This window comes from Crocuta crocuta, unplaced genomic scaffold, assembly GCF_008692635.1.
Source record: "Crocuta crocuta isolate KB4526 unplaced genomic scaffold, BGI_CrCroc_1.0 scaffold246, whole genome shotgun sequence".
NCBI classification, from domain to species: domain Eukaryota; kingdom Metazoa; phylum Chordata; class Mammalia; order Carnivora; family Hyaenidae; genus Crocuta; species Crocuta crocuta.
The window spans coordinates 3,770,798-3,788,492 of NW_027531902.1; the positions used below are offsets into that span (position 1 = coordinate 3,770,798).

At 58.8% G+C, this 17,695-nt stretch overlaps 2 protein-coding genes across 3 annotated transcripts in view; both read right to left on the reverse strand.

Moving 5' to 3' along the window:
* Positions 1–7,018, reverse strand: part of KHK (ketohexokinase) — a 10,885-nt gene extending 3,867 nt beyond the window's left edge. Inside the window, exons 1-4 of one of the 2 annotated variants that reach the window (XM_077774028.1) lie at positions 6,433–7,018; positions 2,903–3,019; positions 806–940; positions 485–619 (exon numbers count right to left, since the gene is read on the reverse strand). In XM_077774028.1, the coding sequence (XP_077630154.1) occupies positions 485–619; positions 806–940; positions 2,903–3,019; positions 6,433–6,524 (479 nt within the window). In that variant the 5' untranslated portion in view covers positions 6,525–7,018. The remainder of the gene's footprint in view (positions 1–484; positions 620–805; positions 941–2,902; positions 3,020–6,432) is intronic. The other variant, XM_077774030.1, reaches the window with a different exon arrangement.
* A 353-nt stretch (positions 7,019–7,371) lies between these two features.
* Positions 7,372–14,916, reverse strand: EMILIN1 (elastin microfibril interfacer 1). Its single transcript, XM_077774174.1, is given in 9 exon segments — positions 7,372–8,125; positions 8,546–8,683; positions 8,849–8,866; positions 9,542–9,658; positions 10,036–11,116; positions 11,118–11,413; positions 12,524–12,744; positions 13,214–13,339; positions 14,307–14,916. Coding segments are annotated over 9 exon segments (2,505 nt in total). The 5' UTR covers positions 14,477–14,916; the 3' UTR covers positions 7,372–7,787.
* Between the last annotated feature and the right edge of the window lie 2,779 nt (positions 14,917–17,695).

Sequence of the window (17,695 nt, forward strand, 5' to 3'; positions counted from 1 at the left end):
GGGGGAGGGGGGGGGGGGGTTCATTTCTTCTGAACACCCAAACCCAGCTCCTTCATGCCATGCTGCAGGCTAGCGACCCTGGGGTTACCCCCAGAAATTCCAGTGGGTCCCCTTTGGGGCTTCAGATGGTTTGAATCACACCTCCTCTCCCCCTCTCCTCAGAACATTTTCCCCACACCCACACCCAGGCTGCTGATTGACCAATCACGGAGAAATTACATCATGAATTATGTTTTGTGCAGGCTGGCCCACCCATCGTTGGTGGTGGCCAAGGCCAGGTCACCAGGTGGAACGAAGCCTATCTCTTCCCACCTCACTTCTCCCCTAATTGAAAACAATTCAGAAATCACCAAACGGTTTGGCACAGGGACAATTTCTGGTACAGAGAGAGAGGCAGCAGAGAGTGGGCAGCTGGGATGCCCATGGTGGCCAGGAAGGGATCTGATTGGTGAGCTGTGCCAGGGCGAGGCCAGGGGGGCCTTACGTGTCGTAGAGCACAATGGTGCGGGAGCCATTGGAGTTGTTGACGATGCAGCAAGAGCACGGGGTTTCCCCTCTGCTCTGCCAGGCCACCTGAGACACATCCACGCCCCGCTGCCTGAAGTCAGCCACCAGGAAGCTTGGGGTGGAGCCCGAGCCAAGGGAAGTGCAAGGAGACACAGATTAGAGCCTACAAGTGGCCTGGGCCTCCCACAGGGATGAGGAGGGATGCTGGAGCATGTGCACCTCTTCGAGAAGGGTCCTGTTCTGGGAGCTCAGTGATGGCGGCGGCAGCAGCCGGCAAGTTGCAGACAGGCGTACAAACCTGTAGGCATGGAGGATGGTGCGGCTACCACTGGCCTCGTTGATGATGACTGTGGAGATGGGGACAGAGCCCGTGGTCTGAAAGACTGTGTAGCGTAGGTCCACAGAATAGCGGCGGAGGTCATCCAGGACAAAACTGCCGAGACGGAGTAACCCAGGGGAGGGATAGTTCGACAGGGGTCTGGGGACTGGAGGGAGGCTGCAGGGACCCTGGCTGCAAGCAGAGGGGACTAGGAGGGATCCGGAATCAGCACGCGGCTAGAGGCTGTGCAAGGGGGCAGGAGAGGCAGGGGAGCAAGCCTGGAACTCGGTGAGAAAAACACTAAGGGACGTTCTTTTAGGTCCTGGCTGAGGTATAAACTCCGACCCCAACCCTGTCCTTCAGTCTGACTCAAGCCACAAAGGATGTGCTTCATAAAACTAGATGGGGTAGCTCTGGGGCCCGGGGCACGTAGCCTGTTAGAACAAAGCAGGTGAGGGCACTGTGGTCCGTCTCATGCCGAGCCTTGGCAGAATTAATCATTACCAAGGTGGTACTTTGCTCCCCAGTTGCCCTCTACACACTTGTCCACATGGTACTCTGGTCTCTGGAGACCCTGGCAGTGCTACTGGGATTCCACTCAGCCCACAGCCGCCTCCCTGATGCCCAGCCAGCAGGCGGTGCTGCCTGGGTGAGGCCGCTCACCGCCCTCACCTCTCGCGGCCCGGGGAACCCCGCGGGCAGTGAGCTGCTCCCAGGGCCTGATGCTCCTGACGTGGGCCTGGCCCAGGACCCTTACCCAGAACCCCCTCCAATCTGAGCGAGTGGGAGGCGGACCCTGGGGGAGACTGCAGCAGCCCCGTGCTTCCTGGCTACAGCGTCCCTGGAAAGTGTCCCGTGACCACTAATCCGGCCACCATCGTGGCCTCACTCTGGCGAACAATACAGATTTGTATCAAGTTGGGGCATTATTCCTCGTCTTACACCTCAAGGATCCTTTAGAGAGTAGGATCCTTCCAAAGCATGCAAACTACGGGTTGGTTTTCCAAAGGATTTTTTGCACCCTCAGTGCCTGGCACGTGGTAGGTGCTCATTACATGCTGCTGAACAAATGGGGAGAATTTGGAATGGCCTACCTAACAGCCTTATTGTTCTATAAAGGCGAGTCTCCTACCCTGCGCTAGAGCAACAGAAGGAAGACAGCCACCGAAGAAGGTTGGCAAGTGACCAGCTACTGGCTCCAGGTCACCCTGTCCCACCTCACAGGGCAGGCTCTCGCCCACTGAGTTGTTCGGTGCCGTTTCACTGAGAAGGGAGTCTGGGCGCAGCTCAGGGGGCTGGGCTTTGGCAGCAGCCCCCATGAAACCAGGGTTCAAAGGGCTGTGCTTCATAGGCCACCAACCTGGCAGCCTGCCCTAGTGCCCACAGTGGGCAAAGTGTGGGCCTCACCTCCTGATAAGCATTTGCCGAGCTGGCAGTGCCAGGGGTCAAAGGGCTCTCGGGTCCCCACAGCAGCCGACATGGAGAAAGAAAGCAAATGGGCACCTATGGGCCGCGGCCTCCCGGCTGGGTCTGGGCCCAGCGTTAGCACGTGGCTTCAGGGTGTCCTCGGGCGGGCTGTTCTTGTTGCTTCAGTGAACAACGGGGACACAGCACTGGCCCTGCCCCCTCAGCTGGAAAAGAAACCGTGGACCTGAACCCTAGGACCACGGATGCAGGACATCCCCAAGGGAAGGTTGAGACAGCATGTCCCTAACTGCCCCCTGCCACAGGCATGGCCAGGATTAGGGACTTGAGAAGGGCAAAGTCACGTCCGTTGCAGAGTCTGCTGGAAGCAAGGGAGGAGAAGGTGGGAAGCGGAGCAGGCCCCGGGCGGTGGCCAGGGAAACAGGCTGTGGAAATGAAAGCTTTCATATGAGAGTCTTAGCACCTGAGCAGCAGAGAACCCGCGCTTGGGGGGGTGGGGGGGGAGTCCTAGGATGCTGGCACCCACTCTTACCCCTCCCACCCCTTTCTGGTGGCCACAAACCGTTTCTTATAGGACCCCAGTCCCCCAACCCCACCCAGGGTTAAGACTTCCTTCTACAGGGCAGGCCGTCCGCTCCTTCCTCCACTCACTCGGCAATGTGGCCGGGGGCCAGCGAGCCCATGAAGGCGCAGGGGGCTCCGAGCAGGGAGAGGACGGTGCAGGAGTTGGATGCATTGCCTCCTCGCTGCCATCTCTGGGACAAGCACCTGCAAAACACACGGGGGGTCCCCGAAGCTCCAGCAGGCTGCTGCCAGGGTAAGCAAAGCCGAACACGGTGCCCGGGCCAGGGCTGTGGGACATGCAAGGCGTCTTGACCGGCCTTTCCATTTGCAGTCACAGAGGACGGCCCCACTAACTGGGTGCCCTCCTCCTCGGTTACAGTGACCCACCTCTCCCCCGGGCAGAGCTGCTGGACCTTCGGCCTCCACCTTGATGGCTGGGTAACTCAAGAGCCCCTTCCCAAAGGTGTCAAATCTGTTACCTGCTCCTGTCCTTAGGGAGCCTTCAGTAATAACTCGGGTCAAAATAAGTAAGACAGGGAGCAGATCTGTACACTGTAGTCAATTCAAGAAGTTTGTGGCAGGGGAAGCTAACTCTTACAATGTCGAAGGTTAAGGGGAGCCTGAGTGGCTCAGTCGGGTAAACATCTGGCCTTCGGTTTCGGCTCAGGTCACAATCTTGTAGTTTCATGGGTTCAAGCCCTGTGTCGGGCTCTGCGCTGGCAGTGCTGAGCCTGCTTGGGATTCTCTCTCTCCCTTTCTCTCTGCCCCTCCCCCATTTGCGCTGCCTCTGTCTCTCTCGAAATACAGAAATAAACTTAGGGAAAACATTTTTTTTACAGCTTAAAAAAAAGCAGGGTCAAAAGTTAAAAAGATTATTGGAGGAAGACGAGTTTTTCCTCCATTTTTTTGTTTCCCTTTTCTTCCCTCAGTTTTACTGAAATATAATTGATATATAACATTCTGTAAGTTTAAGGTACACGGTGATTTGATATACGCATGTATTGCAAAATGATTACCATAAGAAGGTTTGTGAACACAACATCCCATCACATAATTACCTTTTTTCATTTAGTTTTTCTCTACCTTTGCTGGAAACCCAACTCAAGGTGTACTCTGAGGAAACCACCTGGAGATATACCTGAAGGACTTCATTGTTCTCAACAACAGAAACGATTACCTACGCAGATCAAAGCACTGTGAGGTTTCTCACTGAGAATACTGTGAAGTAAACAGTGCAGGCTGTTATTTCTATTCTTCCAGTTCCAAAAAGAAGAATAACTGTGGCCTCTTACAATAAGAACCACTAATTAAGAGAAGTAAATGAAGCAGAACTTTTAGGCTAAGGTATGTGGGCACACAAAACTTAACCCTGTAGTTCTCTTCAGCCTTAGTCCATGATCTCATTGGAAAGGATACTAATTGGGGCGCCTGGGTGGCTCAGTCGGTTGAGCATCCGACTTCACCTCAGGTCATGATCTCACAGTCCGTGGGTTCAAGCCCCATGTTGGGCTTGGAGCCCGCTTCAGATTCCGTGCGTGTCTCTCTCTGGCCCTCCCCCACACACACTCTGTCGCGCTCTCTGTCTCTTAAAAATAAACATTAAGAAAAAGAAAAAAGGAAGGAAGTAATTTGTAAAAGGTCAAACATTACTCAAGCTATAAGCTTTGGAGAAATTTTCATGCAGATGAGAAAGGGGGAGCCTAGTGGGGTTTGACTTGCTCAGGATCGATCACACCGATAGTTAATGACAAAGCTGCTATCAGAACCCAGGTTTCCAGACTCCCCAAAGCACTGCAATGTGCTCCGTATTTTTGAATGGAAAGTTGCTAGGCCCCAGCTTGGATGAGGTTTCAAAGAAAGGCTATACACTTTTGCTTTCTGGAAATCGTTCCAAGTCACACTGGTACCCAACTTCCTGTGCAGAAATGCTCTGCTGACCATGAGGATGCTTTCTGGAAGGTTCTTCTTGGCCTGGACTCTGGGGTCTGGCCAAGTTCCAGGTGGCAGTGCCTCAGAGTCCCAGCTGCCTGTGGAGTGCAGAGAGCCTGGGACAGGTGCAGGGGAAGGATGGGGTCCCCACTTGGTCTTGCCCGCCTGGAAGGCACAACAGAGTCCAGAAGGTGGGCTGGGTGGGCCAGGCACATGACACACACAGGCCGAATGGGCCACCGCACTGCTCTACGGAGGAGCAGAGCTATGGGTCTGGGGGAGAGGGGGCACACCCTGAGAGCAGAGGGCATGGGGAACATGGGAAGGGTCTCTTTAGAGAGGTGCCCTCCTTTGTGCCCACCTTCAGAATAAGCCCGTCCTCATGGGAGGTAGGAGATCTCCTTATCCTTACCTCTCCCATAAGTGAGCTCAAAGGGAAAGGGCCTGCAGCTCTTGTGGGAAGCAGGCACTCTGAGCCCAGTCTTGGAGGACCTGGGGCCCTGGGATCCACGCTGTCCTCTTGGGAGGAGTCCTAACTCCTCACCGGGCACTGCATCCTGGGGCCAGCTGGACCTGGTAGGTGGGCTAGGTCCCCAGAGCAGCATACACCTGGGCCCCTCCCCCACTGACCCTGCCCCCTTGGCAAGGGCTCTAACCTCTGGCAAACAAAGCTGCCCAAAGCAAAGGGTCAACTCCATGAGACGGGCAGAGGGAGCACAGCAGACAACAGAGGACTGGAGCGCTAGATTCGCAGGTGTAATTACTGCTCTGCCGCTCATTCACTATGTGGCCTTACGATACTTATCTAATTTCTCCACGTATTTAGCTGCTTCATCATCTATAAAGAGAGGATCTGGCTGACCCATACTTCCCATGGGCTGTCCTAAGGAACTTATGCCACAGCGCACGTGACAGGGCTGAGTGGACCCAAAGACTGCGCCCCACAGAAATGCCCTCTCGGGGTTACAGTGATTAACGGTGAGGTTCTTATCAAGAGTAAATATAGGAGCCAACCAGCGACTCTTCACCTTTTACCAGACAACCAAGAAGGATGCTGTTCACTGATTTTGTAAAAAAGGACTTCTGGCAAACTCCTTTTGGAATTTAGCGCCAGGGAAACGGCGACGGCACGTGAACCAGCTCTAGCCACGACCCGCAGCGTTTCCAAATACGCCTCCGGAGCCAGCAAGCGCTTGAAGCTGTAGTGAAGCTCAACTACCAGGGTTTTAAATGTTCCCGCGGTCTAACTGCACATACTTATTGTAAGGTGCCTCACAACTTGTTTAAGAAATAGATGCGATATACGTGGTAGATGGATTGGAAGTAAGTGCTGGTGAGAGCCAAGCGCATCGGCCTTTTTGTTAAAAAGAAAGCAGCTGGTCCCGCACCTTGCTAGTTATGCGCCCTTGGTTAAATCACTTCATCTACTTGCTTATGGGTAAAACGTGGATGTGACTCCTGGAAGGGGAATTGGAGAACACCGTGCTATCCACAGCCTGGGCCTTATTGCTAACGGCCTCAGATCTTTCCCTTAGGTCCTCCGGGGCGGAGGGCACGGGACACCAGCTGCCGAGGCGGGACTCTCACTGCGCGGCCCGTGGCCCCGCGGACCTGGGGTCTGGGCTGCCAGGCTCAAACGCGGGGCTGCAGCGGCCCCTGGGGTCGACGAGGGGCCCGGGCGCCCCTACCTGCTGTCCGTGTCCTCCTCCGGGTACTTGTCCACCACATTGATGATGTCCAGCACCACTAGCCCCACGCACAGGATCTGCTTGTCTTCCATGAGGCCGCTCCCGGAGTTTTCTGCCCGCCTGGCTGACGGGGTTCCTCCTGGGCTCTGCTTCTTATCCCAGAGGACTGGGTCCCCGCTCCCGGGGCGGGCTTGGCTCCTCCTCTGCGTCCTGAGCTCCTCCCCCCAGAGAGCCTTCTGCAGCCTCGAGGGAACCGAGCAGGGCCCTTGCTCCCCAGGCCCACCGAGTCGAGCGGGCCTGGGCGCGCAGACCCCCGAGGCTTTGGTCCTCGGCCTCCCTTAGCAGGTGGCGTGGCCCAGCCGACCGCAATGCTTCCCCACTTCTTGGCCTCGTTTCCTCACTTGTCAGACAGACTCGGAGCTAATGCAAACCTCTCGAGATTGCAGCTAGGCAATCACCTGACTGCAAAAAACAAGTGCAGTAGAAAGGCGCCCCTTGCCGCTCGCTCTCCTGCACCTGCGGCTCCCACTCCAGACCCGGGACCGCGGCAGCGCCGGGCCTCGCAGTTGCGGCCTGGCCCCCTCAGCCCCAGCCTTCCCTCCCGCCGCCGCCGCGACTCCGCCCCGCCCCCGAGGTCCAGCCAATCCCAGCGCGAGGCCCCGCCTCCGCCGCGGGGCAGCAGGGGCCTCTAGGTGAACGGCGGCGGTCACGTGACGGGAGTCGGCTCCCAGAGCCCCCTGGCGGACACCGGCGGAACTGGCGTTCCGGGGAGGAGCGCCTGGCCGCGGCCGCCGGCGCGTGCACAGCAAGTGCGCGCAGAGCCACCGAGCCCAGGAGGAGGGGCGACCAGGGTCCGGAACCTAGGGCTTCACCTCCCTCCCCCCGGCCTCTGTGTACTTCTCTCCACCCTTGAATACATACTGGAGCAGACGGTTTGTTTTGTTTTGTTCTGTTTTTTAGAAAAACCAAGTGTCTTTATTCCTGAATAGTTTAGTATGGCGGTGGGGGCCGGAGACCCCCGGGAGAGCCCTGCACCGGCCTAGAGGCCAGCCGGAGGAGCAAAGGGTGCGAGGATTCGGCCCCTCCTCAGTCCGCGCCCTGCAGGGGACGGCGACCAAAACAAAAGTCTGGACGCAGGGATGCCAGAGTCGCCCACCACGCGGCGCGCTCAGGCGGTGGCGAAGAGATTGCTCTGGGCGCCTGTACCACAGAGGGAACAGGGACGGCGGCTCGCCTGGGGCTGGGGTGTCAGGACGGAGCCCCACCCCAGGCAGGAAGCCCGGGGAGCCCCGCCGCCCCAGCTGGCTCTTCGGCCGGCGTAGACACTTCGGGCCGGTCGGGCCCAGCCCCCCTGTCTACACCTGTCCGGGCTCCAGGTCCTCGTAGAGCAGGGCTCCGCTGAAGATGGTGAGCGGCTCCTCGGAGTGCGCCAGCTGCCCCATGACCAGGTCGATGCAGACCGTGTCTCCAGCCTGCAGCGGCAGGATGAGGCTGAAGACCCCCAGGGCGCCGGGGCTGGGCTGGCTCTCGGCAATTGGCTTATTCTCCAGGCCTTCAGGCTCGTAGCCACCCGAGTCTATGCGGGCCACGCCCAGGTTGGAGCGCGACAGCACCGCCTCCACTTTCTCATGCCGGTGCCCAGTCAGCACCGCGCTCAGCAAGTAGCGCCCGGTCAGTGGTGCCGTGAACACGCCTGGGAACAAGGACTGCGGTCAGGAGGGGAGGCGGGGGCAGGGGGCAGGGAGGCGTCGGGGCGCCCACCCAGAACTTCTGGACTAAGGAGGAACCTGCTGGGCCTTTCCACCTGTCTTCCACTGGAATATAAGTTCCAGGAGGGGAGGGCATCTGGGGTTTGGTTCTTCACTGCACCCCCCGCACACTGTAGCATCCCAGGTCCCCAGTAAAGAGCTATTGAATGGAAGCCCTCCTCCCCTCCCCAGCTCGTCCCTTGGCCCAAGCTGTGGTGAGAATGAATAAATGAAGGAAGTAGGGGGTCTCCCCAAACCAGAGCTGGAGAACATTCCCCTCGTCTTAGGGGGTGAGAACGAGAACAGATCACTGCACAGCCTCTCTGGTGGCCCCCATGGCCCAGCCAGCCAGCTTCCAGGCTTACCCGTCTCGGGATCGTAGTAGTCCCCATCGTTGAGCAGGACTCTGTCGAAGGGCACTGTGCCTGGTTCAGACCGTGGCAAACTCAGGGCAGCTGAAAAGGCTACCCGGGGCACGGGGGCTGCTGGCGCCCCTTCCACTCCTGGGTAGGGGTAAGGGGCGGGGGTGTCAGAGCGGATGCTCCGTGCAGAGCTGCCTGGGCCCCCTTCCCCTCCTGGGTCTCTACCTCCAGGGCTGCCTGAGGCCTTCCATCCTCCAACCCCTAGTTCAGTTCCCCTCCCTCCAGCACCAGATGAGAGGAACTTACCCTGCTCTCCTTGGGGACCTGTGGGAAGAGGAGAGGGAGCAGTGAGAAGAGGGCAGCTCTCACTAAGTCACTCAGCAAACATGGGCTGAGTGTCTCTGCTGTGCTAGGTGTCACACAGACTCCGAAGCAGGAGTGGGGGTATCAAGAAAAGGAGGAATATGGGCGCCTGGGTGGCTCAGTCGGCTGAGTGTCTGACTTCGACTCAGGTCATGATCTCACGGTTCGTGGGTTCGAGCCCCACGTCGGGCTCTGTGCTGACAGCCAGCTCAGAGCCTGGAGCCTGTCTTCGGATTCTGTGTCTCCCTCTCTCTCTGCCCCTCCCCTGCTCATGCTGTCTCGCTCCCTCTCTCTCAGAAGTAAATAAAACATTAAAAAAGTTTTTTTTAAAGAAAAGGAGGAATAGGGCCCATTTAGTACAACAAGCCCCCAGGCTTTCACACCCTACGTAGTCCTGTGAGCTCAGCCTTAGTCTTCAATACAGCAGTGAGGCCACCATAGCCAACTAACCCATATAGTGACTGTCCCAGTTCCTAGTTACTCACGGTCAGCCATATAGGACCCCTGATTCCTTGCCCCTTTCCTCCCTTCTCTGTCAAATTCAGAACAGAATGTTGAGCCTAGGGCCGCAGCACTGAGTGAGGCAGCAGAGGAGTGAGGCAGCGCTGCCTGCAGTAGGCCTCTCAGCCCACGTACCTGGTGGCCCAATGGGCCCCTTTTGTCCATCCTTGCCCGGAGGTCCTGGAGGTCCAGCAGGGCCTGGGGGTCCTTGTACCCCAGGAGGCCCTGGGGGCCCGGCCTCACCTGCGGGCCCTACAGTGACAAAATCAAGTTGAAGGAAAGGCACAAAAGGAGTTTCCAAAGGACAAGGAAGGTCATGGCTCCACGGACAGGTTGGTGGGGCACCTTGCTGCCCGTGCCGGATAGCCGGCTGGCAGCGCAGCACCCCACCCCCACCCACAGGCCTGTCCGAGCTGCCAGGGGAGAGTGGGGAGCCGGGAGCCTGGGTCATCTCTTGTGGACAAATCAACCCCCGGGACAGTGCTGGGTCTGCGATTCATGCTGGGCAGAGCAAGGAGAAAGAGGGTGAGGTTAAGGCTGGGTGTTGTGGGGTAGGGGAAGGAGAAAGAAAGGACTTGGAAGGGGACGCCCCCCCACCTCCCACCTGATGCCTTCTCAGGCCCCCTCACCGGTGAGGTCCTTCAGACTGAGCTGGTGAAGCCGGTCCTCCAGGAGCAGCAGGGAGCTGTTAAGGGCGCCCAGCCGCCTGCCCAGGCCCGCCTGCCCCCCAAGCAGCTTCTCCAGCAAGGCTGCCTGCGTCTGGCTGGTGCCGTTGGTTTCCCGTAGCCCAGCCCAGAGCCCAGCCACGTGTCGGGAAAGGCCCTCGCGCAGGCCCTGCAGTCCCCCGGCCACGGTGTCCAGCCGCTCACAGACTCCTTCAAGACGGCCCAATCGCCCCTCTAGGCTGGGGCACTGGCCAGCCTGGGCCTGTCCCTCTTCCAGGCCTCGGAAGCGCTCCTCACTCTCCGTAGCATGCTCTGTGGCCTCCTGTTGCAGCCTGTTAATCTCGGAGATGATACGGTCCTTGGTGGCCCCGAGGTCAGCCAGATCGGCACCCTGCCCTTCCACGGTGGTCTGGAGCTCGTGCAGCGAGTCATTGAGAGAGCTGAAGGTGAGAATAACTTCCGAGAGCTCTCCTTGCAGGGCCTGTAGGGCTGAGCCCGAGCTCCCCCCAAACACACTGAAGCCATCCAGAGGCCCTCGGCTGGGTCCCCCAACACCGGGGCCGGCCCCAGGGCCCCGCGGGGGTAGCAGGGGGCAGGAGCAGCGCTCCACACCGTCCCGAAGGCGGCCCAGCTCCTCTTGGACGCCGCCACAGGCCCCACAGCCCTCGTCCCCACGGGCCTGCAGGAGGCCCTCCAGCTGGCCCAGCCGCACCGCCGTGAGGTTCAGCTGCAGCGCGAGCTCCGCGGTCGTGTCGTCCAGCGCGTCAACACGCCCCTGGAGCTGGCCCACGACCCCTTGCAGCTCCTCCAGTGCGGCCTGCCGGGCCTCCCCGGCGGCTCCCACCTCGCGCAGGCCTGAGCCCAGCAGGCGCAGCTGCCCCTCGCCGTCTAGCACCCTGCGCTCCAAGGCACCGAGGATCTCGCGGGCCTGGGGGTCCTGCTCCCCCGGGGCCCCAGAGCAGAGCTGCCCGCACGCCTGCACAGCCCCTGCCACCTGCTCTTCCAGCAGATCCAGCCGCCCACCCAGCCCTCCGCTCACGTTGGCCACNCCCGCCGCTGTGGTGGTGGTTGAGATGGCCCAGCTCCTGGTCATGGGTGGACACGCGGTTGTCCAGGAGCTGCAGCTGCTGCTGGATCTCCGTGAGGGTCTCGTGCACGCCGGGGCGGGCCGCTGCGTCCGCCGGCTGCTGCCTGCCGTTGAAGGCCGTCTCCACGGCCCTCTGGACGTCCTCCGCCAGGCGCCCGCTCAGTCCCTGCAGGACACCGCGGAGGCCCTGCAGCTCCTTTGTCAGGCTCTGCACCTGCTCCTCCAGCTGCTGCACCTTCTCGGACTCCCCGGGACCTGGCAGAGAGGCAAAGGCATAAAGGCAGCGGGGCCAGGCCCTGGAGCCCAGGGCCTCCCTCTGAGGCCCTGCCCTCCCTGACTCCAGCAGGAGCTCCTGGCTGAGTCAGCCACTCCTTAGCTGGGTAACTGGGGCAAGAAAAGATGGCAAGAACCTCCACTTACTGAATGCCTCTAGGCCCAATCTGTAACATGGCTTCCCCCCACCCCTTACAACCAATTCCGCTAGACAGGTAACCACAGATTTTCCCATTCGGTAGATTGTGAGACTGAGGACCAGGGGACATTAAGGAACTGGGCCATGATTACATGTTTAGTAAGGGGCAGAGCCAAGTTTCAAACCCAGCGCATTCATCTGACCACCAGGTCTACCGTCCAGAGTTTCTCCCAGAAATTGTTTGCTCATCTGTGAAATGGGAAGCACTGTGGACCCCATAACAGTGACTATTCCTGGGCAGCAGGCACCTGTCCCTAACACCACAGGGACAGGCGACGTTCCGCGGGAAGCCTGCGGGGGCTCTAGCTGGATGGTGGGAGAGGCGGCCAGAAGTTCCTGTTTCCATCATTACAGCATGACAGTCTCCCTGGCAGGCAAACGCGGCGCGTTTGTCCACCCACAGTGCCCGGGGCACACAACAGGAAAGCAAGGGGGACTGCTGCATTCTGGGACCTGCAGTCTCCAGAGGCCACCGAGGGGCCTGGGACCTGTAGTCGGGTGCAGTGCATGCTAGGACTTGTAGTCTATCCCCGTGGTGAACAGCTTCACCAAGGAATTCCCCCTTCCTCCCGCAGTGGTTCGCAACTAGGAAGTGTCTCGGCCACGTGTGGGCGTGCGTGAGCACATTCTCTTTCTCAGCCTTTTTTTAATCTCTCAGTCTCTCAATCTGCTTCTATCACACACACACGTACACACACATACACGCACGTACACGCACGTACACACACACAGTGCACAGGCTGCATGGGCGGGCAGAGAATCTCAGGGATCTCACTCACTGCCTTCTATCCCCTTCGGACATGGAGCACCGGGTTTTTCCCTCAACAGCCTGGCGCCACATTTTCCACCCGGTACCAGCTCCCGCTTCTCCCCCCGGCGGCTCCCACACTCACCTTCCCCACCCAGTCCACTCAGGTGGCTTCCTGCACTGGAGCCGGAGAGGTTGGGGCGGGCGGGCCGGGGCCGGGGGGGTGGAGTGGTAGGTGCAGGACCCAGTGCTGGGGCAGGACCCTCCGCACAGTCATCGCCCCCATAGCCCTGACAGCACCTCCACTCCATATCTGTCACTGTCTTGTAGGCCACTCGGTAGCGAGGACGAAGGAAGCTGCGGTACCTGCCGAGGCAGAGGGAGGCCTCTTGACTCCTACTTGTCTTGTTGGTGACCCTAGAACCTGACCTCAGAGATGGGCAGCTGCTGGTGGTAGACAAGGCCTGTCCCTCAGGCTGGGTCCCCCTTACTGTCCAGCAAGTGTCTCTGCTCAGTCGACAGCTGTCAGCTTGCTGGCCAGGAGCCAAATCCCTGTTCTTCCTCCCCTTGTCCTATGCCGGAACCTTGAACTCCTCATCCGAAGCCTGACTCGGCCCAGAGAAGGCATCTGGGGCGTCGGCAGGGTGGTCTAGGTAACTTCACCCTCAGTATCCGCCTCCAACTGTTGCCTCGGCATCTTCTCAAATGGTTCTGACTGAAGCCCCTGGTCCTGTCCCTTTCTACCTGCTTTGCACAAATTCCCTGAGGTGGCTGACCCTCCTTCTGGCCTAGCCCAGGCCCCACCAAGTACCCACCCCTCGGCACAGGGGCTCACATGATGCTGCGGGGACACTGGGGCTGGCCCCAGCCACAGGGCTGGTAGTCGGGCTTGATGAAGGTCTCCACTCCATCCTCAAGGACACAGCTCACTGTCCGGGTCACCACATAGGCACACCAGTTCCTGTAAGCACAACCCCACCTGGGCCCAAGGGCCAGAGACACAAGCCCCCGAGGAGGGCCCAGGGGCTGCCAGAGGGGCTGAGGGAGGGTCAAAAGATGAAGGGCCCAAGGGGCCAGTGGGAGCCAGGCCTTTGGCAGAGGCAGCTCCCCCCACGCTTTCCTGTGCTCCAGTAGGAGTCGGTAAAGACTTTTCAAGACAGCGAAAGGAGGCACGGAATGGAAGGCCACAACTGCAAGACGTGAATCCTCGTGGCTGGGGGGTCCTGGGAGCCTCTGAATTCACACATTCATTCATGTCCCTTTCTGTCTCAATCCCCAGCCCGGCATGGCCTGTGTGAGCCAGCTGGCTGGGTCCCTCTGGTGATCCCTGGGGCATCGGCTTCCACCCACCCCTAAGAGAGGAGGACAGGGCAGGCAAGGGGCCAGCTCAGGGTTCCGTAGAGAATAAGCCATTGATGAACGCCGCCCCTCTCAGGGCTTGCCGTTCTACACGTTTGGCCCCATTCATGTTGGCCTTTGGTCTGTGTCCGGCTGTGTCCAAAGGGACAGAGCAGAGACAGTGTCAGAGTTACAGATTACTGGATGGGCCGAGGAAGCCCTGGGAAGGGAGGAAGGTCTGCGAAGGCCACTAGGCTGGGACACAGCAGGCAGCCTGCGGGCGGGCTGGGCCCGTGCCCCTCAGGGGAATGTTCTGGGGCACCTAACTACAGGTCCCCCTGAAGTTAGAGAGGGACCTATCTATTTAGGGGGCCCTGGAAATGCCCCACGGGAAGGTGGGCTTGTGCAGAGCCACCTGATGGATGGGCTTCCTCTGCCCCTCTCTCCCTGCACTAGGGCATACGCCGCCCCTCTGCCCGCCCCCCTCCCCCCAGAGGGCGAGGCGAGGGCCAACCGTCCTGATGCCACCTTCCTGACCCACCCTCCCAACCCAGCTCCAGCCTCGGGCGGGCGGGGACCCAGACGCTTACCTGTGGCGGCTGGCCGGCCGGGGGGCGCTCTGGGCCTGGGGCTCGCCAGGGCTGAGGGCTCCGGCGCCCCCTGTGTAGAGGCTATAACCGCGAGGAGGGTAGCTTGCTGCTCCCACGGCTGTGGTCAGCAGGCAGCAGAGGTAGCAGCTCCAGAGGGTGCTGGGGGCCATGGTGGGGACACTCCGCAGTGGCCCTCAGAGGCACATCCCAGCCCGACCACTGGCGCCTCTGTCTGGAGCCGGGATGCCTCTGCTCCGGGGGACAGCGCCGGGCCGGGTCCTGTCCCCAGCTTCCTGCCGGCAGCCCCCAGCCACACGCCTCCTCCTTGGCCGCCTGGCCTGACCCCTCTCCCCCTCCTCTTTCCTCCTCAGGCTCCTGTCTGTCCCTCCCTTGGTTCCTTCCGTTCTCCTCTTCTCCACTTCTGAGGGGAGTTTGTTCTCTGTGCCCCCTGGCCTCCTGTGCCTGGTCCCTGCCCCTCTCAGATGCTGCTTCCTGGGCCTCCACCCCCCTCGCCCCAGCGGGCCCTCCTCTGGTCTCCCTATCTGTTTTCCCCAATGACCGGATCCTGGGGGTGACAGGGCTTTGCCCCTGTGGCTGTTCAGAGGCGCAAGAGTGAGTGTGGGGCGGGCCCTGGCCTCCCGCCTCCCTCCCCTGCTCACTCCCTTCCCCCCCTGTCTGGCTGGCGGTCCAGCCTCCCTCTTCCTCCCCCCACCTCTCCAACCATCGTGCGCCACATCTGCTTCTTGTTAACTCCGGGAAAGAGAGGAAAAAAAAGGAAAAACAGAGAAATGTGGAGTTGCCGCCAGGCTTGGGGCCAGCCTCTCAGACGGGCCACATGGAGTGGAGCCGGGGCCAGAGCTGGGGAGGAGGCCCCCGGGCTGGTCGCTGAGACAGGGAAGGGAGCTGTTGCCACAGCTCCCCTGGGGCTAGGGCAAGCCTCGCCTGGGAGAGAAGACCCTGGAGAGGAGGGGAGAGGTGGAGGGGAGGACTGTGAAAGGGGAGTGAACTTGTAGGGCACTGCGGGGTATCATCTTGTCCAGCTGCCTCCTTTTACAGATGTGAACCATGAGGCCCAGAGTGGGAAAGTAACGTGTTCGAGGTAACACAGCACGTCTAGAGCAGGGCTGTGCTTAGAATTTACATACCTAGGTCAGTGACTTGGGAGGAAGAAGTGGGATAGGGTAGGTGAGAGGGCTGCTGGGCCAGGGAGGAGACGGAAAAGGACACCACTGAGGCAAGCAGGAAATTCAGAGAAGCCAGAGGAGGAAGAAAGGAATCTGGAAAGGAGGGCGCAGCCTTCTGTCAAGCATGGAGAGGGCATGAGCAGGAGACTTATTCTCAAAACAACAAATGAATATGGATCCCAGGCCTTTCTTGGTAAAGGCCAGGCCATAAGTGGGGGAGGGGAAGGAAGGAGGCACATTGGGCAGTATCTGAATCTATAGAGCCCAAAGGAAGTCACTCCCCAGCCTAGAGGCAAGCCTGATAGCCTCTGTAGCAGGCCAGGAACTCAGTCACACACTACAGGCTCACCGGAAAGCTCCTCTTGAGATGGCCAAATCTGTCNTGCTCTGGACCAGGTGTCCCTGCGTGGTAGGGCGCTTGCTTACAAGAGTGAAGGAGAAGCACCAGACAGAGGCAGATGAGAGTGCTGTGTGCAGCACTGCGGCGGTGCCCAGGTAGCAGAGGCATGTGTAAGACTCGGTAGGAGAAACTGGGGCCGCTGGGGAATGAGACACAGACACCAAAACAGAAAATGAACACAAAGCAGGATAGACAGCGTGCCAAGGGAGCTAGACAAATGGATGATGTGTTCTGGGTAAGAGGAGGGGAAAGACAGCTGGATGCTCGGGGGAGTCAGAGGAGAGCCCTTGGAAGAGAGAGAGCCTGAGCAGTGTTGGGGGGTGGGGTGGGAGGGAAGAACAGAGACAGGGGGAGGGGAGAGATTTCAGGTTGGGGAAAGAGGTCTGCCTCCGTTTTCTCATTGCTCAATGTGTCAGTAACAACAGTACCCTCCTTCCTAGGTTTGTGAGGATGGAGTTAATACATGTAAAGCATTTAGAATAGTGCCTGGCACATGGTTCATGCCCAGTAAATGTTAGCTCTTATTTGTGTCAGGAAGAAGTGGGGCAGAAAGTCAGAGAAGCCGATTGTGAAAAATCTGGGGAGAGGCCCAGATGACTGGTTAGGAGCTTGGATTACAAGTGTTTTAGTAGGAGCTCAATATCTATGCAGAAGGAAGGCATGGGGGGGCAAGAGCAATGGGCAGGGTGTCGGGCACAAGGACTGTGGGTCCACTTCCTCCTCTAAGGAGTCTTATCCCTTTAAGCAAATCCCATGGCTCTGCTGGAGGTCTGTGGGCTACTGTCTATGGTGCCTTTGAAATTCTACATTGCAAAATGATGCAGATTGGGAAGAGAAGGCCGTGAGTGCTTGGTGACTTGCCTGGGTAATGAGGGGCCATGGTAAGGGAGATATCCGAGGAGATTCCAGGGTTTGAGCCAGGATGGGTAAGTTGAGAAGAACAGGTTTGGAAGAAGATGACCTTAGTTTGGACACATTGAGTTTAAGATGAGATCATAGTTCAACTAAATGTCCAGGAGATGGTCAGAGACTCCGTCTTGACTCTGGGAGCCATTCATAGGGCAATAGTTGAAAACCATGAGAATGGATGTCACCAAATCTTCTATGTGACTGAGTGATCTGCCTCTGAGGTTCTATGGCTCAGAATGTGATCCTGATGGCTCAGAAATGTTCGCAAAAAGACAGGATGGTGAAAGTGAATGCTGGAATCCAGAGAAATGGAGATTTGTGGCTGCCCCTCAGCACACAGGGGGCTTGGGGGTCAGCACACAGGGAGACTTGAAGGCAACAGTCCCAGGAGATTCTGATTTGAAAGTGGCTGTCGGTGGAAGGTTGCAGCATTGTCCCTGGTCTCTGGGTCCGTTCTAGGCCCTGGCCCTGGGCTTGGCAGGGAGCCAACCCACTTCAGAGCGCCCTGGCTGCTGCTGTGGGTTTTCTTGCTCTATTCTTGCCACCCTCTCTCCCTTCAGGGGGCCTCTGACAACCTGAAAAGTCATCCCAGCCATCTTGTCACTGTCCGGTTGTCATTCATTCCTTAAGTTTAAATGGGTGTCTCCCGTAAATTTAAAAATCTGTTGTATTTTAAGTGTGTCAAGCCAAAAATGTTGGCTTTGAAATGCAATTGCAGTAGGTTGGATTTCATTTAGTCCTGTAATTAGGAGCCAAGACCTAGGGGCTGACATAGAATGTTTGTGATATCTCAAATAAACCAGTGGCTCTGGGTTCACTGGGGGAGGCTTGGGGTGTTGAGCAGGCAGCCTGCAGTGGAGACTAAGGTTAGAGAAAATACATCGACGGTGGCAGTG